The following is a 27758-nucleotide window of genomic DNA, read 5'->3' on the forward strand; positions in this document are numbered from 1 at the left end:
GCCATCTCCAGTGAGGTGTGTCAAGCGTTTGAACCCTGACTGCAATCTTGAGACTTTCTGTGAGTACACTAACATTAGTGCAAGCAACAGAACATCACGGTTATCTATATACAGTATATGTATAATGGTCATACCTGCTAAAGCTTAGTACCAACTGAGAGTTATCAAAAAAAAGTTACCATGGTTTTTCAGGCATTTACTCTAGTACTTTGGAGTACCACCATGTAAACGCCATGTTGTAATCAAAGTAAAATGTCACTGTCGTCACCTTTAGTAGTGCACTGTATTTTTAGGAGGGGAAATGAACATAAAATTGAGAGCAACATCTAATGAAACGTAATTTATTCTAAGAAATGTACAGTATAGAAAATACTTCGGTCCATTTCCAAAATACTTTGTCAGTCAGGTAAGAACTTGTTCACGTCACATAATGAAAGTTACAGGTGTCGTTTTGGATGCAAGGTAAAGTGAACCGTTTCAAAACAAACAAAAGAACACATTTATATTAAAAAAGACAAGAATTTACAAAACATAGAGCAAATAAATATGATTCACATTTAACCAACTAGTTTCTTAACTAGTACAAACAGACTAAATGACAGCAGAGATGTGGAAGGCTGGATTTCAAGAGATACAGTTCCGTTACCCAATACACACTAATAGGTGAAAGAAAAGAAAAACCTCTGTACACAGCAAAATGCACACATTCTTGTAGTCCGTTACAGCTAAATCCTCCCTTTACATATTAACAGTGGAGAAAGGACAGTCCTCTGACAGACTACTAAAGTGATACATCTTCACTTATGAGCAAAGACAGTTAAAAAATGGTGGACAATGTCCATGTCATCTTACAGCTGCTAATATTTCCATATCCCTAGTTCATAAAATACATATAAACAGTTCACGTCTACAAAAATACTAAAATATTACAGTCTGACATTTTGCATCATCACAGGTTTCTGGGAAAAAATGATCTCAAGTGTACCACAAAAATCACTGTCAAATCCTTCGCACAAACGTGTACAACCTCTTTTCCACTTAAACATGGATTCCACAAAATGAGGGCAAAACTTTCTAGGATGCTGCCTTCATTTCACTTATGGTTGTAAACACCAACATTCAAAAAGTGGAATGCAGATGTTTTAATCATGTTCAAACTTGGCACTGATAAATTAATAATTACCATTTGGTTTTGCAAGTGAACATATTAAGGCTATATATAGTGTTCATGTTACGGATCAAGCTTTAAATCATAAAAAAAAGGATATTCAAGTGTACAAAAAAAAAAAAAAAAAAAAGATCTCTGCATGCGTCTATGAAGGGAATGGAGAATGTGCCACATTCTGGCATTATGAGGTAGATATTCTTGCTGCCATATTCTCACAAATTGCTGTTTCTTTTCAATGGTTTGTCAACAAGAGCAGAGTAAAATTGTATTACAGACAGACCAAGAGAACAATAAAAAAAAAAGCAGATATTCAAAGTAATTCATTTAGTGCAGGACAACAGTAGTAGGAGCAATTAAAATGAACAAAACCATTCTAGTTCATTTTCCGATCAACCTTTCTCCCCCCCATTAAAAGGATAAAAACAAACATTTAAAACTAATTCAAAGAACACCATTAACCCCAAGTACTGCTTGCCCGGTTCCTGTGTCTATACTGAAGATCACAGATGAATTGAAGTTAATCACAGTTCCAGCGAAATTTCATTTCTTTTTTTTTTTCAATGAATATTCTATTGACAATACCCGTATTAAAACCACTACACCCTGAGGACACATTCAGTACACTGAATTAAAAGAGGAAGCATTCATGTAAAATATGAGCACGTCGACATTTCTCCTATCTGATAAAAGGAGCTACAGTGGTACTTTTACAAGTTTTAAGGCTGATATATATTCTCTCATCTAATGCATTTTTAGTATTGCGTCTCATCTAATGCATTTTTAGTATTGCGACTCCAGCTGGTTGTCAATTGTGACAAATTCAATTTACATTCCAATATGTGAAAAAAATTAAATAAAATTTAAGATTGATGACCAGTGATGAATGATATCAGGTGAAAACAATAAACCAGCCTTCAAGGAATCCCAAAATCCATGGATTACTAGAAAGATGGCTACCTCAGTATCTGAAATCTGATTAATTCGGTGCACACATAAACTAGCAGGACACAAGAATATGGAACAAGACAATATATCAGCGATAGAGACAACTTGAGTGAAAAGTTAGAATTTAGTCCCATACAAAGGAGCACACATCTAATTTATATCCAAGGCCACTAATTCCAGTATGAAAGACTATTCCTAGTGCATAACAAACAAGCAGCCAAGTTCTTTGCCAGTCTAAGAAAAAAAGATTATCTTCAAATTGAAGTGGCATTAAAAGAATGCACATCACTAGAATTCAAGTGGATACTGTGTTTTAGTTGAGATGAACATCACCTCATTAAAACACTCCAGGTGAGGTGTTTCCCAGTGGAGCACAAGATCCATCTTTTATTCCTTAAGTTGAATTACTACTATATCTAAAATCTTTCACAGAACATTCAACAAGTACTTGAAGGCAACCGGGTCTAGTTTGTCCACAGAGCTTGGAAAAGCTCCAGTAGGCCCAGTACCTTATTTACTACACCTGAGTTTAACTTTAAACCAGAACATGAACTGGTAAATCATATCTTGCTCTTCTCATTGACTGGAAAAAAAATTGTTTACTTCCCAAGTAACAACCAATCCAAAGGAAATTGGAGATGTTTTTCCTTTGTAGGGAAAGAGGCCAAAGAGACATTCCAGGCTGAGAAGAGAAGCTGCAGACCAGTATTATGGAGTTCAAACAGTGTTTGAGCAATAAACAGGACTGAAGATTCACAGCTCTTCCTTGGTCAATGATCCCACCTCTTGGTACTGCGAGTTGTTCCTTTTCCTCCTCACTGCAAAGGAGTGCCTAATCCAGACGAGGATGGGTTATCACTATCTCAAAAACGTCTTCTAGGTGGGTAGTGGAGCATTCTTGAGGATCAGGACTTCAAATGATAAAATAACTTGCCTGGATCAGCAAATGATCATATCAACAATCATCCTAATTTTTGCTGTTGTCTCAATTGTCTTGTATAATTCAGGATGTAACTGTTGTAAAAGATATACATTTTCCTTGATTTTCCAATGAAATCCTCCTTTTCATACTCCTTGTTTATTACCTGGACCATTGGGAGATGCTGTACCCAACATCTGGTGCCTATCAGACAAGAAAAAGGGTTACTAAAGATAAGGAAAATTGATGTGAAGGCATTATATAGACAAATGTAGATGAATGTGTAAGTGCATCATTCTTCTGGATCCAAATCAATTATATCATAAGATCTGAGAGATAAATGAGATATCTTACCCAGTGCGAAGTAAGTGTTCTGCAACTACTGCTCTTTGAGGAACCATCATTCCCTGGAAGTGTCCTGCAACATTTGAATGCCTGTACATAGCCATACGAGCTTGGCCTGGAGAGAAAGGCATGTGCTGAGGCCTCTGTAAAGCTTCCATCAAATGTGGATGAGGATGCTGTGGTGCAAAATGTCCACTGGGAAAGTGCTGGCCGGAATACGGCCCACTTGCCACCATATGGGGTGGAGGAGCACCACTCTGCTGCATACTGGGATGCATACCACGAGGCCCATATGGGAAACTGGGGTGTGGCTGAGCTGAAGTACGATGTCGGGCTGTTGCATTATGGCTGTCCAGGTCCAAGATCTCCTTTGGGCTCTCAGACCGTTCAGAAGGCTCTTCAGTCCTTGCCTGCTTGGGAGGGCTGCCATCCTCTCTGTTTTCCAATGCACTGCTATGGGACCCATCGGGTAAAGGACTAGGAGACATTAAGCTCCCAACAGATCCATCCGAGCCATGTGGAGACATGCTATTGTCCTTGTGTCGACCATTAAAACTTCCAATGGATGATGGGTAAGAATTGGGCATCATTGGGTGCTGAGGCTGGTATGGAGGTCTAGGCCACTCCTCAGATGGAAATCCAGATCTGCCATGTCGGGGGTGCTGATAGAACTGCTGCTGGAACTGAGGATACATGCTGGATTGGCCTTGAGGATGCTGTGTGGCCATGCGATACTGGTATGGAACACCTTGTTGGTGATAAGCAGGATAGTGTACAGAATTTTGATGAGGGTTATTTCCCTGTGATGGAGGTCCCTGGTTTGGGTAAGCCTGGTGATTTGGCGGGTGTAATCCTCTACCCATCTGTGGGCCAAAGTGTTGATGTGCTGGCTCAGTTGTACCATATTGGGTCACAGTGTTACTCTCTGAAACCTGAGAGTGTATTGGAGGAGCCTGATTGTGAAGGGGTGCTAGCTCCTGCCTTCCTAGCTGGGTTTGTGACTCTGGATTGAAGGGCTGTGGTTTGTAAAGCCCGCTGGCACAATCAGTTCTCATGTTAGCATTGCTGTTATCTTTGGAAGCTGTACTCCCACCTGACACTTTCCTGCTGGTAGGCTCACAAGGCCTTTGGTCACCCTGATCTGCTGGAGAGGGTTGAGCAAGTGGATGTGATACAGGGTGGCTAGGCGGTAGAGAGCTGAGTGTTGCAGGCTGATGAACACCAGGCTGACCCCCCTGAGGTGGAATCTGTGGCATTCCATGAAGAGGTCCTGCCTGTGGCCCTCTGACTGATCCATTGTGCGGTACTTGCGGTGAGCTGTTCTGAGCATACTGATGAGATGAATTTTGTGCCATCAGTTGAGGAAGATTCTGCAGAACATGTGAAGGAACATTCTGAGACTGCCACTGAGAACCATTCTGAATAAATTGTGGTGGAACATATTTATAGATTTGTTGAGAGTGATACTGAGGAATTTCATCTGGGGTTTTATGGGACATTGACTGAGGACCATTTAGGGGTAATGAAGAGTCATCCACAGATTTTTGCTGTGGGGGACCTGGTTGGGATTGAGAATTTGGGTTGTTATCATTGTGGATTTTCTCTAGATTTAACAGTCTATGTTTCTCTTCATTCTGACTGGGACCTTCCGTGCTTGAATTGGACACAGATGCCAGAGCTGTTCCTAGAGAAGGTTGCTCAGATTTTTCTGTTGGATTGGGATGAGAACGGCTGTCAGCTTCAGTCAGAGAATTTTCTCCAGTTGATGGTTTATCACCAGATTTTGTACTTGAACCTGTCGGGATATACAATGTTGTTTTAATATGCGCTTAGATCATTGCAGGTGCACATCCCATTTTTATTGAAAGCAATATTGTAATGCCAAAATATGGAAAGGAATATCAACTCTTACCTTTGGGGGATACGGGAGTGTGCTGGATGTCTGCAGCACTATCTCTAACAGGCATGATGAGCTGGTTTTCAGGAGAAGACAATGCAGCAGAAGCATTACCACCACTTTGTGGGGCAGGCTGAAAGTTCTCAACATGATGAGACGATGAGGCCGAGAGCTGCTGGAGGGCAATCATCTCTGGGCTATCAAGCATGGAAGCCAAATGTGGCCTTGAGACCTGAGGGGCCCCTGGTGGTCTTTGGCCAATGGGACTTTGGGAGCTGACAGAGGGCATTCTATATTGACCATTTGTCATTGCATAACCAGTACTGTGTGGAGGATGGATCATGTTGTTATTGTATGGATGCTGGCTTGTTGCACTCTGCTCTTGCATCATAGGTCCACCAGGTGTCGACTGCCCATGATAGTTCATGGGAGGCCACATCCTAGGCACGTTCATACTATGGGGGCCATAAGGAGGGTAGGAACTATGCATTGGGACACCTGGCCTGGGGTACCGGTTCCCCATAGGCTGCATGGACTGCCCTTCTGGATGTTGCTGTGAAGGGTACATGTTGCCTTCAGGTGGAGGGGCACAGAAACCTCCAGGCTGAAGGGTCATTGGCCTTGGGCCAAGAGAAGGACCATGAGTAGGACCAGGATAAGAATGTTGCTGATGTTGAGGTTGAAGTGGTTGGCCATCAGGTCCAATTGGGTATCTAGGACCAAGATGTGGACCATTTATGTGGGAACCCTGATTAAAAATAAAAGAAAGAAAACCATTATAAACAACCTTCAAGATGTGAGTTAACAAATTTTAAGGGACTGAATCTAATACTGCTGGATGAAGATCACTACATACCTGCATGTTGTACTGAGGTATATGCTGACTTCCATGGTCCACCGGTGGCCTGGACATGAGGGGTCTCTGTCCAGGATATGGATACTGAGGGTCAATCATCATTCGTTGAGCATACATTCCTGGTCCCAAAGGACCTGCAGGTTGTTGAAACTATAGGCAAAAAGATCACATCTCTTATGAAGTACCGTCAATAAGTAGTGCTCCAGAAAAACTTTTATGATAATTCAAAACTGTCGTTTCAGCTGTCAACAATAAACAATTTTTTTTGTGTAGAGAGTGCAGTCTAACCTGTTGAGCAGGATGTAGCATGCCAGCATGTTGCTGTCTTGGATGGATGTTATGAGGATGTAGGGGACCATTGGTGTAGTGTGGGGGAGGGTACTGTAAAGCAGATTTGGGTTTGTCTTGTTGCTGATTGTTTCCTTTCCCACTATTGGATGTTTTGCGTTTTTGAACTTGCTCAGTGGCTCTGATCAAGCTCTCAGGACCTGACTGTTTGTGACTTTTGCTCTTCTTCTTATCCTTGCGGTCACGGTCCTCACTGCTCACATGAAACTCTTCGTCCGTGTCGCCATCCTCAGCAGGGAAATGCTTCAGTAGGGCTCGGCTAAAGCAGCGTTCCAAGGACTCCGCCATTATTGTGTATTCTGAGGAGATACAGACAGGTAAACAAGCGTGCACACTCACACACAATCTCATCTCCCCATGCACAGCAAGCACACCAACCAGGTCACAGAACCACAGTTGACCTCTGACCCCGCCACCCCCAGGGGAGTGCATTCTGATGGATGAATGGCTCCAGGGAGGGGAGCTGCGGGGCTGGAATGTCTCCGTGGCACTGCAGGATCTGGTGCACTAGAGGACAGCTCCATCACTCTCTATTAATCATTCTTGCTTTGCTCATCAATCTTCAAACACTGCTACACATTCCTACATTTTGTTGAGCAGATTATTTTTAAACCGTTTCACTTCTGCTTTGCTCTTCTGCTTAACTTGGCAACAAAACAGCGTTAAATCATATTTACCACTCTCTTCTCCATTGTATTCCAGACAGTTCTCAAACATAAGCTTTACATCAGCCGCAAACTCATCCTTAGCAACGTACTCCCCATCATTCAGCTTTCTCTCAATGGTGGACAGGTCCATTGGAGTCTGACAAAACATTTTAAGTAACTTTTTAAATTATTCTTAACAAGGTAAAACAAATTTCTTTATAACATCTTGTATGCCCACCTGTATGATTTCATGATAGTTGGGGGCATAAGACTCATCAACAGGCTCCATGAAAGGCCAGGCATCTTTGTGTGCTTTGAGGGCCTCCAACACTGACAAGAAAATAATTTTACATTATTTCAGTGGAACTTCTACTTTACTGTAAGTAGTGATTGAGGAAACAAACACTGTGGTTTGACCACAACACAAACACCATTGTCCAAACATACCTTTGTACAGAGCAGTGTAATCATCATCTATGTCATAACTACAATATAGAAAGAGAAATGAGTACCAAATAGCAACAACCACACGGAACTACACATAAAAGTTTACACATTGACTAAGTAAAAGTAAAATTAACATCAAATGTGTGTTAGGAGACTATTAGCAAAATTCAAAGCTAATACTGAGTTTGAAAGCTAAAACAAAGTCCTTACAACTCTTTGGTGCGACGTGTTCGGCGACTAGGTGAGTGAGTCTCCAGATTCAGCAGCTCAGGGGGAAGTTCTTTTCCTTGAGAGAGCAACCAGGCCTTCTCCTCTCGCTGCTTCCTTCTACGTGCACGCTCTGAACAACAAAGAAAAACACATCAGTGAATGACAGAATAATAAAGCACTTTACACTTTTTATTACCATTACTAGAGCACTTGTTACCAGCCCACTTCTGCCTGGGCCAAGGTGATGAAAAGTTTGCAAACAAAATCAAGTTGTAATATGAGCAATTCATCAGGCAGCTTTAGAAGGCACATTTGATCAAAGGGCACAGGCAAGATAAAGGAGAGAAGTGCTTTATATGCTGATATTAAAGGCCCTGACTGACACACCCTGCTGGGAGGATTAAAAGAGATCGAGGAAGAAACCACTGGAGAGAACTGCAGGCCCGATCTTCATCCATAATACATTAATGTGGATAGGCCCATCAGCAGCAGCACAATCAAGAGTTAATTAACCCGCTGACAGGGGATATCAGAGCTGGATGATTCTCACGAGGAGTGAGGTTGATCATTTCCCCTAGCTCAGCTCTTTGTATGATTAAAGCAGCCTTGGGTTAAAAGCATGCTGACTTCAAAACCACCATGTTGAGACAAGACCACAGAATGTGCTTTAGCGTCAGTGTGTGTTTGATCACGCTTCTGAGGAAACTTTGGTCACCGGTTGGTTACCGGCCACAGGTGACTCACCCTCGACAGCTTTGACTCTCTCCTGTTCCTCTCTCTCCCGTTCTTCCTGAAGCAGTCTCTCTTCTTCTTTGCGTTGTTCAGCGAGTAGGACTTGCCTTTCCAGGTCCTCCTCCTTCTGCTTGTCCACCTCATTTGTGGCTCGTGTCTACTTGGCACAAATTCATAAATTAAACCATAGCTTGCATCACATAGATAAACAAGAAAGTGCTGATACATGTTTTAAAAAAGCCAACCCCATTCTCTTTGCTGCCATTTTGTTCAGTGTGGCGATAGCTGTTGTGTTCCTTGGGTGGATTCAGAAGCTTCTGCTTCATCTCTTTCTCCTGGGGAAGAATAACCTTGTCAGTTATACACATATGTGGGTGTCAGGTAGGTCACTTGGGAGGGGGTATCATCCCCTCCCGAATATGCCCTTTGTTTTAACCAAGAGGCTGAAGGAAGGTTAAAGGGTGTCATCACAAAACCAAACAGCCCATGGCGACAAAGGCCCATCTTCGCCCCCATCTTAGTATATTCAGGATCTTCAGCTTTGTGCATTACCCTACAACACTTAATCCCATGCTAGAAGATGGAGTGTCTGTGGTATCACCACTTAAAGAGGTCAAAAAACCTGCAGCGCTGCAGGCCGTCAATCACCATGCTCCAGCTCTCTTCAAGGTGAGAGCCTGCCACATGACGACGGCTAGATGGATTGACTCTGACAGGGCTGTGAGGACTGCTTGTGTGCATGTGTGAGAGAGTGGGTGGATGGGTTTGATTTGAAGAGGCAGTTGTCCAAGTTAAAACCCGTTGCATCAAGCTTGCGAAAGAAAATATCTGGTTCTTTACAGATCTATGTACAGGTGTGGAAAATGTGAAGTTGCATAATGCTGGAAGCACTGAAGCAAGACGTACATTTTACAGTGAGGGTATGTAATGGTGATTGCTGGGAGCATGGTAGTTATGGCAACCAGACACTCTAATAGGTCTTGATTAGCCACGGAAATGACATGTCAACACCACTGTAAAATGTGCATATCAACATGCATCTGATAAAGACAGTTTCTCAGTGGTAAGATAAAGCAAATATCAGTTAATCTATTATCTATATGCATATGAAAATGATCTAATATGGAAATGGCTTTAAACTTGAGTATTATATTTGATATAAACACTATGTAGATACTCAGTGCCTCTGAAATTATTCCGGAGTACTTGCAATTGTCCCTAAGGGCAATGGACCCTGCACGGCAAATTAATCTCGAGCCAGTGTAGAAGATAATTACTCTTGATTTTATAATTTTAAGAACAATACATTTCAAACTGAAATCATTTAAAAATATATATTAATAAAAGTAGTTAAAAATAATTTTATTCATGTTTTCTAAATTACAAGAGGTTAATCAAATTGTTCTCAAAGGACTTCTCAAAGAAACATTTAAACATCTTACTGACATTGCTTAACTGCATATGCCACCATAGAGATGGCAATCTCTATTAAGATTATAACCTATATCCCGGTTTGACTCATGATTGTATCACATGAGGTGCAATCAGACAGAGTGAATTGTCTCACCTTGTGTTCAATCATGTTTCTGATCTCAGGCAGGAAGTTTTGAGTGATGATGCGGTGCAGGTGCCGGTCCTGAGGAGAGATTTTGTCCTTAACACTTTCGGCCAGATTGACCCACTGCTCCTCTGTGTCACACACCAGAGACCAGGCCCCACGCTCACGCTCTAACAATACATTACACAAATATCACATCATTAACAGATTCAAAAGTGATCAATATCAAGGATTATTCGTGTTCAAAGATCAGTTAAAAACCTCCAAAGTACACAAAAATTACAAATTAACAAAATACAAGAATTTTATAACAAAACCAAAGCATCCTGATAATAATTTGTCAGCTGCTACTAAATGTATTTAGCCACCAACCAGTAGATTGAAGCTTTGATCTCTTAGAAATCTCTATTCACCAAGCTACAACTGCTGGCACAGTTACTAGCATTTCATTTCAATTTATGTCATGAAAGCTCCAAATTTCATGCTTTTGCTGAAAGAGCATTTCATGCACATTGCAGCAGACATGCATTACAGCCGCCCTGGGCACTTTAAGCTTCAATAACCCTACATCTTCAGGCCTAAAACAATCTAAAAGCAGCAATACTTGTTTCCAGTGTCTCACCTATTACAGGCTTGGGCTCCACAACAATTTCATCCTCTTCCTTCACAGAGTCTTCCCCCTCCTCCTCCCTAAAACAAGCAAAATTAGACACTTATCTTACTAAATAATGCAACTTCAAAGCACCAAACTATGACTAAGTAGTCTTTGTACAACAGCATATAATACATTGCATTAAACAGATGTTTAAAGAGGTCTTACGTGGCCAGTCTATCTTCAGACTTCTTTGGTGGCCTCCCTCTTCTTTTCTTTTCTCTGTCGTAATTGTCACTGTGAAAATGTTTTTTGCAAAGGTTTCTTTTATATACACTAACAAATATAAATGCCATTGTTTCTTGTAGGCCTTTGTGAAAGCACCTCTCCATACCTGTATTGGGGAGACATTGCTTCGACTGGCTCCTCTTTGTACAGCCGTGTACCATAAAAGTACCAATAGAGGGCCCTATTCCCATCCTGGCCCAGAGGCTCAACACGTAAACTATCTGAATCCAGGCCCTGTAAAACCCAGGATTTATTTTAGACAAACCACATCTTGATCACTTCTGCTATGGTGAGTATTAAACAAACAAATTCAAAAGCTGTATCTGTTTTTTACTATGACAAGCTTGCTACCTTGAGCCTGTCGAAGACATCAGCAGCATCAAGACGATAGTCACAGAGTCTGTGCAAGAGTTCCACCTGTGTGCGGGGTGGCAGCTCTTCAAACTGGTGCTCCTTCAGTGGATTGGCCTTCCCTTCTTCCAATTCCCAGCGGTAATTGATAATGTCTTCCAGGTAACTGCTAAAGGACTGAATCCTAAAAAAAAAAAAAAAAAAAACTGAATATTTGGGTTTGAAATGTATATATCTAGAATTGACTAAAAAAAATAAAAAAAAATAATTTAAAAAATATAAAAAATAAAGCTGGGATTCCATCCCATATGTCCAAAAAAAAAAAAAAAAAAAAAAAAAAAAAAAAAAAAAAAGATGGAAGAGGCCACTGTGGCTCTTCTAGTAAATGTAATTTCTAGGAGTTTTCAAAATGCAGACAAAATGCCCTGACAATCTTTAAGTTTGCTAACAATAGGCAACAAGATATTTGCTGGCCTGATGTCTGGAAGCGACAACATGTTAACATATTTCTGGAAAGTAATCATTGCCAGTGCTCTCAGTGAATTATTCAGTCAAATGTCTTGATGCAGTCACATGACACTTTGGATGCCCATTTATGAATTTACACTGCAATGTGTGCATGTTTTCTAAAGCGAATCAAGTTTTTGAACAATTTTATTCACAACTTTGTTGTTTCCATCCAGCAATTTATATTCAATATTTCAAAATTTGCTTATGAACGTAAAGCAACACAAAATATCTAACCTACTTTGCAGCAGTCTTTCACATCGATTTTAAGTTATGATAATTCACAAATAAATTATTCATATGATTTATATATTACCATGTCCTTTTGTGATGACATGGGCTATATATATATAAAAAAAGTTTTTTCCAGGTGGGGTCAATTCGATCAACCCAAAACCCAATTCCTGGTACTAATACGTAGGGGCAAGGGTAAGCCTCTGGACAACAAGAGAGAAGGTAGAGAGCGAGAAAGAAGAGAAAGAATAGGCTTATCTTGAGAAAGCAGAATGATCTCCCTCACAGCTGCAGGCCCCCTGCCATTCCATCTTTCTCTGCCTCTCTCTCTCATCCGTAACACTCCCTCCCCCATTCTGCTGGGCCGTTTAGCACATGTAGAATGAAAAGGGCACTTCTGTGAAAGGCCAGTGCCCTGCGGCCTCCCCCTGGATGCCAGTTGCTGTCGAATCCAATAAAACCCTGCGTCCTGTTAACGGCCTGCCTGAGTATGCAAAAGGGATCATTCTTGCCTACCCAGTCATCGACCGGACTTCTTTTTGCTGCTGATGAGGCATCACTATGGAAGGGAGCTCCCTTTAGGGGCCAGTCATTCATCACAGCACTGACTCACACAATAACTCACACTCTTTACAGGGATGGGGCCCATGGCCCCTTGACCTACTACTGCTGCAGGTAACCTAGCTGCACGACTACAGCGCTACTACGGGCAACTGGTCACATGCAGATGGAGATGGATTCCGAGTCAAACACAGGATGTGGGTTGGGCAATAGTATGCGCAAGATCTTTCAAGAGCACAGATGAGGGTTGCTAAATTATCAAAAAAAAAGGACAGTACTCTCAATAAAGGTATATTTTAGGTTAAATGCAAGTTAAACAATCAACAAATTTTGTTGCATAATGCTAAACAAATGAGTTTCATCGCATGTTTAGAGATTAAAGAGGTTCCAGCATGGCACTTGCAATGGAAGTGAATGGGGCAATTCTTTAAGATGGATTTAAAAGAAATGTGAAAATTAATTTTATAAAAACACTTATATTATGTTAAAATTTGTGTACTATTTACACTGTGAAGATGTTTAAATAATTTTTAGTCATTTTAGGTCATCATGTTTTCATGGCAATAAAGTTGTAAAACTAGATATAACTTTACACAGAAAAGGTTGTGAAATGAATTTAGTAAGCAATTTCATCACACTAAAATCATGTTAATAGTCATACTGTTTTAGTCTTGTGGTTATACAATTAAAATTGTTATTGTTTTAAGTTTGGCCCCATTCACTTCCATTGGTAGAGCCTCACTGTAAACAAAGATTTTTATTTTATTTTGTTTTTTTAAAGAAAACGAGGGGTAAGTGGAAATCACTTTTTATGGAAATCAACATTATGCCACAAGTACTGACTGAGCTTTATTTTCTATTTTTTAAATTATTTTCTAAATGAATGTTAAGCATTTTTTTAAATTGATTTAATTTTTATAATTTATTTTGACATCACAATTTTTAATTAAAATATACTTGTCCAACATTTTTTTTCATTAATCAGTTTTACTCGGATATACGTCATAATATGGAAGAACAGAACTGTCGCTACTTCAGTTGCATTGTGACTAAGGAAGAAACAGGAAATACTGATGGTGATGCGCTTACGTGATGTCTCTTCGCTGGTAGCATCCTTTCAACAGGGAGCAGAGGAGGTCTGAGAGGAAGTCTTGGTCTTGTTTCAGTAGTGCTTGCTCAAGTTCCTATCAAACAGAGAACAGCAGGCAGGGGAGGTTAGCAAGTATAGCAGGGTAGAGTTTAACTAGCAGCTGCTTTTACAAACTGATGAAATTATATCAGTTTTAACAGCCCAGCCTGACATTTTTAAACCACTCTTTCACTGATGAGAAAATGTTGTGGCTAACTAAAGCCACATAGCGTGAGGTACTCACAGTAGTAATGTGGATTTATGAATTTCATATGGTAGTTTGACATTTTCAGCGAAACAATATAACCTCCTGTTACAAAACTCTTACTAAAGCTAAAAGTAAAGGGATGCAATAACAGATCATGTTTGACTACCTTCTAAGGTTGTAATTATGCATTATGACTGAAACCAGAGAAAGACAAATTGCTGTTACAAGGAACTGCCTGTAGAGTGATAGCACTCAACCATAGCCAGTTCAGGAACCAACCTGACAAACCTCTTTTGTTTGCAAGAGCCACATGTTTAAAACCCCTTCTAAATGTGCACTGAATGTTGGGTGAAAGTGGTGTCACCTTAATTAGATTTTTTAAGCTGTAAGATTACACCACTACACCACTACAAAGCACTTTTCCACACCATTTTCACCTGTGTGTTAGTGACATTTAGCCCAAGGTCAACTTCGACTGGTTAATCAGCACATAGAGTTGGGGTATGTCACAGTAAGTACATTTAAGTATGTACAGTAATAATTAAGCTACAGTGGGTTTCATGCAGGAAAGATACAATCCTCATCTGTCCAAGCACAAATAACACAATCCAATATGCAAATATTTAAAAGGATTAAATGCACCTTTTGCATTAACTCTGTCTTTCATTGCAAGCACACAACACAGAGCCCAATTGTAGTACGATAACTTGTATAGTTAATTTTAGTTTAGTGGTGTTAACATGACCAAATTTTCCAAGCCTTTCCAAATTGTGGCACCCTTGCTTCTCAACCTTGGACTTCAAAAGTTTGAAGTTAGTTGGACTAAAGCAATTTATCGTCCATCACTGGTCAATCTTAATTTTAAAAAGATGGTCACACTTTAGTTTGGGGGCCAAATTATTAATGATGATGTTGCCTCGGTAAACTTCAGTAAAGTTAAGTTTAGGTATGGGGTTGGATTAAGTGATCTACAATATGGTCATGCAGAATAAGGCATTAACTTGTGTGTTATTAGGATTAATAAAAAGCCAATATGCTAGTAATATGCATGCTAATAAGCAACTAGTTCAAAGTGAGAATTAGTACCTAAACTAAAGTGTTACCAAAAAGACAATTCTTTGCTTAAGTACAACTAAAATCAAACTTTTTAAGGTCCATTTAATCATACTTTGTGATGTGATTCACAATTGTGATTCATGTGAAGGTTAAGTACCAACGGTGGCACAGCTTTGGTCAGAAGTTCTTATTCCTGAAGCAAACTGATGCATTACATCATAACATCTTACGTAGCCAAGTCATGAAATATCTGGGCACCAGGCTCAGTACCTTCGAGGGGCAATCCATGAGCTATTACCATCCTGACCTTTGGCAAGACACTTTAGCCTGGGTTGCTCTGAAGGGATTTTCGCAATAATTGGTGTACTGCAATTTGCTCTAGATGAAAGCTTCAGCTTAATGACAATTCAAAGCAAATTAGACATCTGAACAGGCTATGAAAACATTAGATAAAACAATATAAAAAGCAATAAGTCACTGTCAATATGAATTAACAACAGAGTACTACAAGAGTACGAAAGTATGATTGGAAACCACCTGACTTTAAACACATAACGGGTTGGATGTATGGTAAAATCCTTAAGAATAACTGCACAGAAAATGCACTCAAAAATTTTCCAGGTTCTTGATAAAGCGAATAAGATGGAACTGTGGTTTAACCTTGACCCCTGTCTTCTTCCATTGTGTTGCAGCAATTGAGGGTTTATGAAGCGGCAGTAAGTGGGACTGCAAACTCCAGCCTACTGAAAGGAGCAGAAGAGAAGCTAAGCGACAGCATGAGCCCACAGCCACGGCTAGGCTGACCCAGCATGCACTTCTCTCTCCTCAGGATGCCCAATGTCACCAAGAAAGAGGGAGAAATCGAGAAATGTAAATGGCCAGTGCTCCATCACTGGTGCATCTCAAGGAACTTAGCGACTGTGGTTGCTTTCCTTTCACAAGGACTCAGCGAGCCGCTCAGTCCCTCAGGCAACAGGGAGCACTTTTCAGCTCACGTATAAAGCATCAACCCTTTACCCCTTCAGAGCAGAGTGACACTACAAAATTAACTCAAGGGCAAGAGAGGCAGCCCGTCCATTCATTGAGAGATTCACTCAAGCTGCAGATTGCTGTTTCTCTCTAGAGAAATGACGGAGAGAACGGGGTCATGGAGGGTCAGCTCACACACCTCCTGGCTGCGGAGAGGCACGGAAACCAGGAGCCCAGTGTCAGCAGGAGAAAAAAAAACAGAGGGAGAGCTTGAAAAACAGGATGAGACACGTTTGTGCTTAAGGTGAAAAAATGCACTGTCCTTAGATTGTTCTCTAGGAAAAATGTCAGTGGTATCGCTTAACATGCTGAATCTATTAGGCTATTTTGGGTTGATTGTTGAAGCAATTTAAAAGCTATTGATTATGCCCTCCAGGTACTCAATAAAGAGTCTAAAGTGTCCGTGAAACTCCTTATTGAAGGAGACAGTCTGCTCGGACAGGAAGTCCACAGGTGAAATGGATCCACCGTAACAAAAAGGCTTATGGCTGGACAAATTTTGTACCTCTTCATCTATTTGTATCTCTTCACAACTCACTCACACTCTGAGTGTTTGGGGTTGTCATGAACATCCAGGATCATCTTCGAGTGATGGGCCTTTCTGGCCTTCCACACATCCCTCAGATCCTCCGTTACGCCTACAAAACTTCCTGGTCCCTTGACAGTAAGAGGGCCAGAGTGGGCCCATCTATCAGTGCAGCCTCGACTTTGATCACACTTCAAACCTGAGGCAGACTGCGGGGGATTAACACAACCCCACTACGCTTTTGAAGTGCCATTCAGTGGCTCAGATGGCAGAGAAGGGGAATTAATGTTGTGCGTGCCTTTTCCTTCACAAAGTCTCCTTTAACAGCTCCCTGAAGATCTCCGACCTCAATCTTCTTTCTTAACCAACTAGCAAAACAGGTATGGCAAGTGCACAGCACAGTTGGGCAAGAAACCAAAGCGACAGCATTTGATGAGTCATTAGGAGTAACATTTTCATTTAAGTTTGAGGTTAAAGCGAGTTCACCCAACAATGAAAATTATTTAATCATTTACTCACTCCGTGTGATTTTTTTAGGAATAGAGAGGAAGACTTTTAAGAATAGACTATGCCTTTAATAGTTCAAGCAAATCTTTAACATGGCTGACATGGTAGGTCATATGACATCTCCATTTCAAGAATGTTTGAAGTGACACTACTGAAAATAGTTAATCAAATCATTAGGTTTTATATTTTATCAGTCTCAGAGCTAACTGAACGTCACTGATAAAGGTTTGTGTATCTGCCATGACAGCTTTGGCAAAATTGTGCCGCCCCCCACTATCAGTCCTTGGTGCACACCAGAAACTCTCTACAGATGGTATATGGACAATTAACAGCTTTTGTTGGGTAAGGGAGCAACAGGAAGACAGTGAATGTTCCTCTATCTGTATAACATACACCCCACTTCCTGAACTGTATCTCTTGACAGCACACTTTCAACCTACATAACAATACAGCAACATTACGAAGGCATTTAATTTCATGAGAAAATTAACATTTTTCATGTACTTCAGCTTTTACAATCTAACTGTGGATCTTAAAATAACTTAGACTTTCTTCTCATATAACTTTTTGCAGTGCAACAGATTTTGATGAGCAATGCTGGACTGGACTGGCGGTTGAGCATAATGTACAGTGGAGTGATACAATCCAGATAAGGTATTGTTCCTCTCTTCCCAAGAACTTAACCATGCATAAAGTTACTGCACAGATAACCAAGTCACCAGTCAGAAAGTGCATTGTTACCACTCATTCTTCAAGACATTCTGTCCTATGACAACCCTAGCTATTTATCCTTTCTACTGCAAGTACAATATATACTGTATACTTTTACAATAATTATGGTTCATCCAGTGAAATTACAAGTGTATTACTTTTTTAATGTCTTCTATTTGTAACTAAGTACTAAAGTAGTTATTTAATAAAAAAAAAAAACACAAAATAATCAGATTAAATGATGTAGCTTTAAATTTTTAAATACTAAATTCATAACTAGTCATTATTATATGATTGTGTAAAATGCTTAATATTTTTGGGTTCAATTTCAATAATATTTTGGTCATACCACCCACCAGTCAAATTTTACAAAGGGTCAAGAGCAGGGCAGCTTAAACGGCAGAGCTGGGCCACCCGTCTCAATGTCAGGTCCAGGTGCAACAGGTGGCCATGGATGGGTGGCCAGACACATCCAGGGTTTGGGATCATTGCACAGGCGACTGAATGGGGATCATTAACTCTAGGAAACCTCCCCTCACAATGGCCTCCCCATATTCTCAAGTCTCTAGCGTGGCCTCCACTTGGTGGTCTTGTTGCCAAAATTTTGAACAGGATATTAGCCTATACCACCAGGTGCAATAATGTGCTTATGTATGGACCATTAACACAGGACTAGTTCGCCAGGAAAAGTAAAACAAAACGGAGCATTGGGGCTTAACACATGCACAATGACACTTATGAACACAGAACAAAAATAAGTCTCAAAACATTAACAAATACTACTCCAAAAAGTAACTTCTCATTACTTACAGTGGCAGCATGAGTTTGAAAGAATGTTACAATACTCGCTGTTTATTAAAGTATTTCTGCTAAACAATTGTCAGCAGATTAAACCATGCCTTGTCAATAAAGTTAAAGGGGTCATATGCTGCTTTTTTTTTTTTAAAGATCATTATTTTGTGTATTTGGTGTAACAGAATATGTTGACATGTTTCATTGTTCAAAAAACACATTATTTTTCATATACTGTACATTATTGTTGGTCCTCTATGCCCCGCCTCTCTCAAACACTTAGTTTTCTACAAAGTCCCTCCTTCCGACAAGAGCAGTCTGCTCTGATTGGCCAACTGGCACAGTGCATTGTGATTGGCCGAACACCACAAGCCGTGTCGGAAATATAACGCTCCTTTCCATAATCGCGAGCTTCAGCTTTCAAAATTATAGTAAAGACAGACAGTAAATAATGTCCTTAGTTTTACCATCAGTTCAAGCCCGAGAGGGGAACAGAGTCACGTGACAGACACAGTGACGAAGCTCATATGTGTTTGCACACAAGCCGCAATTCTGTGACCGTTTCTCCCTCTCTCTCACACTCACTCACACACACACACACACACATTTAAACAGTCAATAGCAAATACTTAAACTAACAACAAAACATACAGTGGCCGATTCAGAAGCGCCAGATTGTCATAGCAAAGTCAGAATCACCTCCTCTCCTAGGTTCACGAAACGGTTGTCCATAAAATGCGTTACTGTTCTGTTGTAAGTAATCTTAATGATTCCTAAATGCATCTACTTTCGGAAGCCCAAATAAAGTGCTTTTGCTTTCACCTAGAAACACACAGCGTCTCCCTACACTACTGCGGTTACTGAAACCACGCCTTCTTTCTTTGCGTGAACATTGGGCTGCATTATGCAAATATTTCCACATCTTGACGTCAAGATGTGGGGGCGTGTTTGAACGAGCCGTTTTAGGAGGGCGTGGCAGACTCTTAACTTTGATAAAGAATCTCTCTTTGGTTTTGAGACTTTAGTCTTTGCAACTTCAGGGATCTTATCAGCTTTTAACACTCCAAAGAGAAAGGAAAACTTGAAATCACATCATATGACCCCTTTAAAGTAAAAATCGTAATTTCAAAAAAAACAAAAACATTGTATAATACAAATGTATATTTTTTTATATTAGAAGTTTTAAAATAGAAGATTTGGCAATTTTATATTAATAACATTATTTTTAAAATGAATAAATCAACATTCAAAGGATGGGGAATTCATTTGAAAAAACAAAAAAGATTAAAAATCTTATTTCGTCTTTAAATACCACTCATTAAAATGTATTTTTTCATAACACAGAATATAGAAGAGTCTTGCTTATCTAAACAGTTCCACTATACAGATAAAGTATTTCTCATTGTAGACCTAAACATAATTTAAGTTAATTTGTAAATTGCTTATGAGTCTTAGTTGAGTCTTAATTTAGGTGTGACTCAAGTCTGACTTTTGGGCCCAAAGTGTCAACCCAAATGTATGCAAAGTAGGTATGAATTAAGCTACATTTACTAGCAACTAGTTGTAAGCCAAGCATGTAGTAGTAGGCTAATACTCAAAATAAGATGGGATTGATTGTTTATAGCATAGAAAGACCAAGAAGAAAGTCCAATTTCAGAGTTCAGGTTGAGTTGGTCTGAAAAAGAGGTCAGAGCAAACTGACATTGACTATTTTTAACATCAGTGAACAGAGTGTGTCGTGATGTGAGCACAACCAGGAAACATTACCATAAGCATAACAGACAAGACAACCATGGCTTCTCTCCAAACAACTGTTCCCAAGAGCAGATGAGTGGGTCTAGCCGGGCCATTGTTACAAACTCGCCTCTCAAAGCACATCAACACCCCCCAGCACACCCCTCCAAAACACACATAAACGCTCTCTCTCTGCCACCTCCTCTGTAGGCTGAGGGTCCCTCACGTCTCATGCGCACAGCCTCCCCCACCATCCAACTCCATCCTGTAGGGTGACATTCCCGCTGGAGCCCCCATCGCTGCTGCCCCCACCTACTCAACTGTCTGCGGGGAGAGAGCTGCAATCCCCAATGACACACTAAACATCAGATTTCCCATCGTGCTCTTACGAGCTCTCAGCAGGTTCTTGCATCATGCTGCCACGAGCAAAAAACAGCACGTCGCTCTGAGGAACACCTGACAGTCACACTCTTAAGCGGGTTAACACACAACCCGACAAACTAGGATCACAATGGGGGCTTCGATTTCATTCCAGACGAAACAAACAAGCAACGGCGTGTGGAGCTGCAGCCTCAAACTGGAGACAGACACTGGGAGCCATGGGGCGCTTCAACAATGGAGCTGCCTGAAACAAACACCACAGAGTACAAACCCCTCCACCCCACTCCACCCATACCCCATGTGGAACCATCTGATACATTTACTTCTGCCCTCACCTGTCAATCAGAAGTGGGGGAGGGGAGTTGGTGATCACAATGTGGATGGATATGGTCGTTAAGGCAAAAGTGCACATATGATGGATTCACTGTTGCATGGGGTCATTATTTAACAAATGAAGAATGCAAAGTTAATGCAAAACTTGACGCCATGATGCTAGGTGGTTGTTATGCAGTTGCCAAGGTGTTACGAGTGGTTTAAAGCCCTATTTTTAGTATCAGAGAAATCAGAGATGCTGATAAATCTGTCTGGTACTTCAGAAAATAAAGATGTTAGCAGAAGTTTGGAGTCATAAGATTTTTAAATGTTTTTGTATGAAGTTTCTTATAATCACCAAAGCTCCATTTGTTTGATCAAAAATACAGTAAAACAGTAATATTGTAAAACATTAAAATGTTAAATAACTTATTTTAACTAATTTATTCATGTGATGGCCAGGCTGAATTTACAGCATCATTACAGCTTCAGTGTCACATGATTCTTCAAAAATCATTCTAATATACTGATGCTCAAGACACATTTCTAATTATGTATGATAAAAACTTCACATTTTTCATATTCATATTTTTAAAGGATTCTTTGATGAATACAAAATATTAATGAACACCATTTAATTGTAAAGGAAATCTCATCATTATAAATGTTTTACTGACAAATTTGATCAAATTTAATGTGTCCTAACTGAATAAAAGTATTCCTTTTTTATTCTTTGACTTCAAAACTTTTGAACAACTGATCGTATAATGGCAAAAATCTTAAGTCTGAACACTTACAGAGATCATTCACATTGCAAACAGTGTGGGACAAGAACGTGTCTTGGCAAACTAACAGTACAGTTAAAAATGTGTGAGTCTTCTCATCTGGTTGACTGGAGTAGATTGTTTAAAACATCCAGAATGAAGGTGGGTGAGAGCGGCCCTTTTCAAGCCACAGCATCTGGGATCCGAAACAAGGCCTGATGACCCATCAGTTATTTACGGTGCAAATCCCACAGCCAGAGCTCACTTCCTCCTCCTCAAAACCACAGGAGCTCTACGGAGGATGAGCTCCTCACACATCAAAGCTGCTAATTCAACACAGGCTTCACACATGCACGTGCATACGTGCTCACGGCCATCCTTCTCAATCGGCACCCGGTGTTGGAGCAAAACGAGAGAGCACTACAGATCCTCCTGACACAAATCCATTTTCCTCATCTTAATCCATCTGCTTTTCAAAACAAGAGCCGTTGTCGGCTCCCACTCCGCCAGGCCCCATTGAGATTAAATCTCCCTTTACAATTAAGCAGTGCAAGGCCCTAAAGAAAAGGTGCCCCAGACGAACACCAGTACCTAGTTACGACTATCTCAGCTCTCCGGGGGGAGAGGCAAAGAAAGCCACCATCTGTGATTTAGTCATGCTCATGCCAGGGCCAATGATGGAGCAGCAGTGTGCGAGGAGGAACGTGAATGAGGCTCTATTCAACATTGGCAGAACACACAACCCCAAGTTGGGTGGAGGAAAGAGCATAAGGGGGCACTTGTACCCGGAGCTGAAGGTGAGATGAGGAAGATGAAAGGGAGGGAGTCCGTGATAATCCACTGGGAAGACACCGAGAAAATTCTGCCATGTAAAGATCATGGATGAGACAAACATCTGTCAGCTAACATGTGGACGTGATACGTCAGAGCTTGAGAAAGGCTTAATGAGTTCCTGTACAATGGCCTATGTGATCTCTGACAGAGACAAGCGTTAATTAGTCTGAATTATAAACTCGCTCAGTCACAGATTCTCATTAGAAAAGACAGAGAAACAACTAGCAAACCTGTGCAAAATGAGTCCAGCCACAAGAGGATCAAATGAAAAGTCAATTACAAGGATGACTGCATCAAACCCTGTAAAAATTTAATCTTTGCTAATCTTCAACAACAGCAAGTGTATATCATTACCAACTTATATATATATATATATATATATATATATATATATATATATATATATAAAAATGTTACTTTGAGATTTAGGCCTAAAGTCTACATTGTGAGATATAAAGTTGCAATTACAAGAACTTGCAACTTTATATCAAATGTGACTTTATAATTAAACAGTGTGACTGTCTCATAATTGAGCCTTTTTACACAAATTTACTTTGTAATTAAAACTTAATTAAAGTCTTAATTATCACTATTTCCTTAAAATATGACTACTTATAGTTGCGACTATTTCATTTACTCAGATGTTTGGTGTCAGTAACATTGTTTCATTTAAAGAAATTAATACTTTTATTCATCAAAAGAAACATTAAAATGATAAATGAAGACATTACAAATGATTTTTATTTAAAATAAAACGCTGCTCTTTTTATCGTTCAAATTTTCAAAGAATTCTGGAAAAAAAAAAAAGTTTTGTTTCAAAAAATATATATAAAGCAGCACAACAGTTTTCAACATTGATGACGTTAAATGTTTCTTGAGCAGCAAATCAGCATATTAGAATGATTTCTGAAGGATCAGGTGACACTGAAGACTGGAGTAATGATGCTGAAATTTCAGCTTTGCATCAACGGAATTAAAAAAAAAAAACAATTGCTTTGACGTACCATTATTTCTGATCAAATAAATGCAGCCAAAATGCACAAGACTTTTTTCTAAAACAAAAGAATTCTTACCAATCCCAAACTTTTGAACAGTAGTGCAAAAATGAATAAGTCAACAAACTGGCATCTGGTTTAGGAGAAATGGAAATGGCTGCAAATCTACTAAAAGGATTGAATGATCGCAACCACAGTCAATTCTTACACAATTGAACAGTGCTTGTGATGGTTGGTTCCCTAAAATGAGAACTTTGAGTAATCAGCTCAATGAGCTTGTCTTTCTCCAGCTGCCCACATTTCTGACTTTGCCCACCAAATATAATCAATTCAGAAACTAAATTAAGTCCTGATCCCATCTTTTGCGGAGGCAAACGCTTAGAACATATGCTCACAGATCAATTATCCACCCACTCTCTAGACACCATCAAACTGATAATGAAGACATATGAAAACAGACAAGCAACAAAACACCAACTCTCATCCTCTGTGTGGAGTTGGCTGGCTCTGTCCTCTAGCTGTGTTTGTGTATGAGGGGTGAGGGGGGACATCCTGAAGGACTCGGCCTCCCTCAGCTCTCGGAGGCGGTGGGATTTCAGGGCTCGTTTCACAGCCACACTGCCAGGAAATCAAGCGTGCTTCACACAGACAAAGAGCACGGAGAGAGCCCAAGCGAATAAGGCCTCTTCCTGCCGAGCCCTTCTCTCATCTAGGGCAGAGATATGAAGCGCGACTGTGAAGTGTAACCAAGGAACAATGTGCAAGCAGGCGTTTTGTCAGCTTGCCAAGAAGAATCTCCATTGTTGGTCCCCGGAACGGATCCTGAGAAGAATAGGAGCTGGCCAACACCTTAAACTTCACACTGGATCATTGCCTTTGTAATATCCACTGTGTTCGACACACAAAGCTTGTGACACTCATCAGCAAATTCAATCTTGTAGTGGTTTTCAGCCTTATGGCAAAATAAAGCAAAATTATTTGATAAAACAAGATTCTTGACTTGGCTTTTCCCTGTTTATAATTATTATAAAATGTTCAGAAGACTAAGTTTGATTTAAGTGACAAATAAATATTAAACTGAGATTGTTAAGGGCTACATGACAAATCAGTTGAATGAGAAAATCAACGTGCAAAGTAAATGTTCATTTAAGACAAACAGCCAGGCATTCTGCCACCTTATAGGGCCGGCTTTCTCCAACGTAAAATACATTGTATCCTCTTACAACTGGATTTGCGTTCTATTTACCGAACTATCCACCTGCTTTTTTTAGACATGGCCCTGGATAAGATCAACAAGGGCTGAAAACACAGGTGAGGTGCATGAAAATGTCAGCTAAGCCGATGCATCACCAAATCATCTTACAGCGAGTTGCTGGGAAATCTGCTTTGATTACATTCCCACCAACTTGTGTTGACTGGCTCACCCAAATGAGATGACAAAGTTTGACAGAAATCCAAAAACGCAAAGTGGATGCAAGAAAATAAGTTCAACTGAACATTTTTGCACCTGAACTCAAGGATTTACAATGCCAAAACATGTTCGACCTTCTGCGGTAATGCAAAGACAACAGAATCCTTACCGTGTTCAACAGCCACTCCAACACTAATAAGAACTGGGACAATTGAGATTATAATAGAGGACTGGCGCAATGTGAGGGATGACTTGAAAAACATCTCAATCACAAGATTAAAGCAACCTATTGGATTATTCACAGTCCCATTCACGCACGGCAGCGAAGTTACTAGGATACTGAAGTGGGACTGAGAGCTTTTGTGCTGAATGACCTTGGACACCTACACTGAATGCAATTAGGATGCAAGGATGAATCGCGAAACGGTCAATGACTTGCGCCTGACACAGACTCCCACCCTCTGAATGTAAATCCTTTGACACGGCATTGACACACGCTGCCTGTAATCTGCGATCACTGCATTAAATAAGATTACCAAACTGTGCACATAGTAAATTTATGCAGGAAGATGGATTATTGCAAAAAAAAATAAAAATCAAACCAGTAACTAGCTTTGTCTTTTTTTAAAACAAATATTCACTTTTCAATTTAATTTTGTTAATCTACTGATCAATGGCATAATTTGTCTCTGAAATAAATCACCTACAGGCAAAGCAAATTATTTAAAAGTATTGTTTGAATAATTTACATCAATTTATTCTTAAACAAGAAACGTTATTACAAAATTCTCCATCAATAAATCTTTAAAAATTAATAACAAACAGCTGCATAACAATTCAATAATTATTACTTAACAGTAATAACTGGTGTTGTTATAATAATAATAAAAACTGAGTCAAAAAAAGGAGTTATTTCTGCATATCAGACACTTATAATAATCTATCATAAAATAATCCGCCATAAACAGGGCAGTATCAGTTGATCTCTAATGTGCAATTCCTGATTGATCACGCCAGTTAACTTTTTTTCTGGAAGTAGCACGCGGTGATCAGCACCCCAAATCCCTCCTGCAATAACAAAGCCAGTGATCAGCACGTTTCACACATGTGGGGGTCGAGATGGACCGAGTTTACTGGCGCCTGTGACAAATTCACTGTTCTTTCCAAATGTAAATTAAGCGGGAGATGTTAAAAAATGAGGTGTCAATGTAAAAACGACTCAATTTAAAGGTTTCTGGCTTACATTCACATCGGCAGGTCAACTTGACTAAAATCAATAACACAAACAAAACAGACAGACTGTATGGAACAATGACCAATTCGAAGGCAGCCTGTGATCCAACAATAAACGTGTAACCCAATAATCCGTTTTTATAACAAAACAACACAGCACAACAAAACAAGCCCAGGTGATCCAGTCACTAGAAAGTTTGAGTCAATCTTATTCGACGCCACTTGCGGCGTGAATCTCAAAATGAAAGAATGAAAACAGGTCTTACAGGAATGACCACATGACTTTAAACTCTTTAAATTTAATGGTAAAATACGAACAGACAGTTTGTTGGATTTCAACAAGGCGAAATAAAGTCTAGCCTACAATATATAACTTATTTAACCCAACTCAGTCACGCAGTTTATAAACAAAGACAAAACCAAACACTACACAAAACAAGTTTTGTCTTTAATAAAATCTAATTTTGAAATAAAAACGAATCACAAACTGCCAGCTCGTCCAGTGTTTTGAGTAGACGTCTGGTCGGTTTAGTTCTGTTATTATATAAACCAACGCTCGATAACTGACTTATTGCGTTGGCGTACAATTATTAACGTTGACTCGCTAAAGTGTGAATGTTTAAAGTAACAAACAAAGTCATGTGGCTGGGAAATACGGCCAAGTTGAGTTTGTTAGTTTCGTTTTAATGAACCTAGTGGAAAGGAAACAGAGGCGTAAGTGCGTACAGGTATAATTTACCTCGATTTCAAAGTCTGGTAAATTGAACGCCGTCCTGAAGAGAGAGCAGAAGTGCGCTATGGCGGGGACTTCCCACCAAGACTGGATCTCCTCCACAGAAGTTATACATCCCTGTGACATTTTTCTGTCATCCAACGAGTGTCTCACATTAAAAAGTGTGGCTTAGACGATTCCGTCCGGCGTGTTCCTCACATAGGACTTGTTTAACTGAACAGTAAAACTTGTTGTCCTTGCGGTGCAGTAGCCATTGCGACCCGTAGAGTCGTACAATCTGTTTCAATCCGCATTTCACAGGAGTAGAACAGATGGGCTGGGCGCTACCATCTGCCACGGGGAGAGGGGTTTACGCGCACCAAAACAAATACGATATCAAAACAAATCCAACTAAACTTTTGTGATATCTCTTGTTTACAATATTAGCGATTTTTACTAACTAGCTGACCTGATCGAGTCACAGTGAATAAAAAAAAAATCGTACTTGGTCAGTTTTGCGGTCAGGTGTCTTACCTTCTCTTGAAGTGGTATGTTCATTTAAAGGGAATGCACACACATTTGAATTTCGTTGAAAGTGAAGTTGCTCTGTTGTTATTATTGGAGAATCCTCGCTATTGATTTAGATGTGAACGACAGATAGGATTATAATACATTACACCGACATTTTGTGTTTAATTAGTGGTTTTTCTAGTAGTTTTTAATTGAAGTAGCATTAAAATAAGACATGAAGTCGTTTATTAGCTCTATTGTGGCTGTTGTTTATCCACAAAAGTCGATTAGCACTGTAATTTATTGCGC

General features: G+C 39.9%; 1 protein-coding gene across 1 annotated transcript; it reads right to left on the reverse strand.

The window, feature by feature from the left end:
• Positions 1 to 326: 326 nt before the first annotated feature.
• LOC306868421 (chromatin remodeling regulator CECR2-like) lies at positions 327 to 27244 on the reverse strand. The gene is made up of 18 exons (XM_079414573.1): positions 26967 to 27244; positions 13695 to 13789; positions 11304 to 11487; positions 11059 to 11186; positions 10893 to 10961; positions 10695 to 10762; positions 10082 to 10242; positions 8760 to 8849; positions 8527 to 8671; positions 7783 to 7912; positions 7573 to 7610; positions 7364 to 7455; positions 7156 to 7282; positions 6419 to 6777; positions 6131 to 6280; positions 5290 to 6022; positions 3387 to 5172; positions 327 to 3236 (listed from the first exon to the last, which is right to left on the reverse strand). Exons 1-18 carry the CDS (start codon positions 27084 to 27086, stop codon positions 3179 to 3181), a joined length of 4533 nt encoding a protein of 1510 aa, XP_079270699.1. The 5' UTR covers positions 27087 to 27244; the 3' UTR covers positions 327 to 3178.
• Between the last annotated feature and the right edge of the window lie 514 nt (positions 27245 to 27758).

Source organism: Barbus barbus (genome assembly GCF_936440315.1).
Source record: "Barbus barbus genome assembly, chromosome: 50".
In the NCBI taxonomy this organism is placed as follows: domain Eukaryota; kingdom Metazoa; phylum Chordata; class Actinopteri; order Cypriniformes; family Cyprinidae; genus Barbus; species Barbus barbus.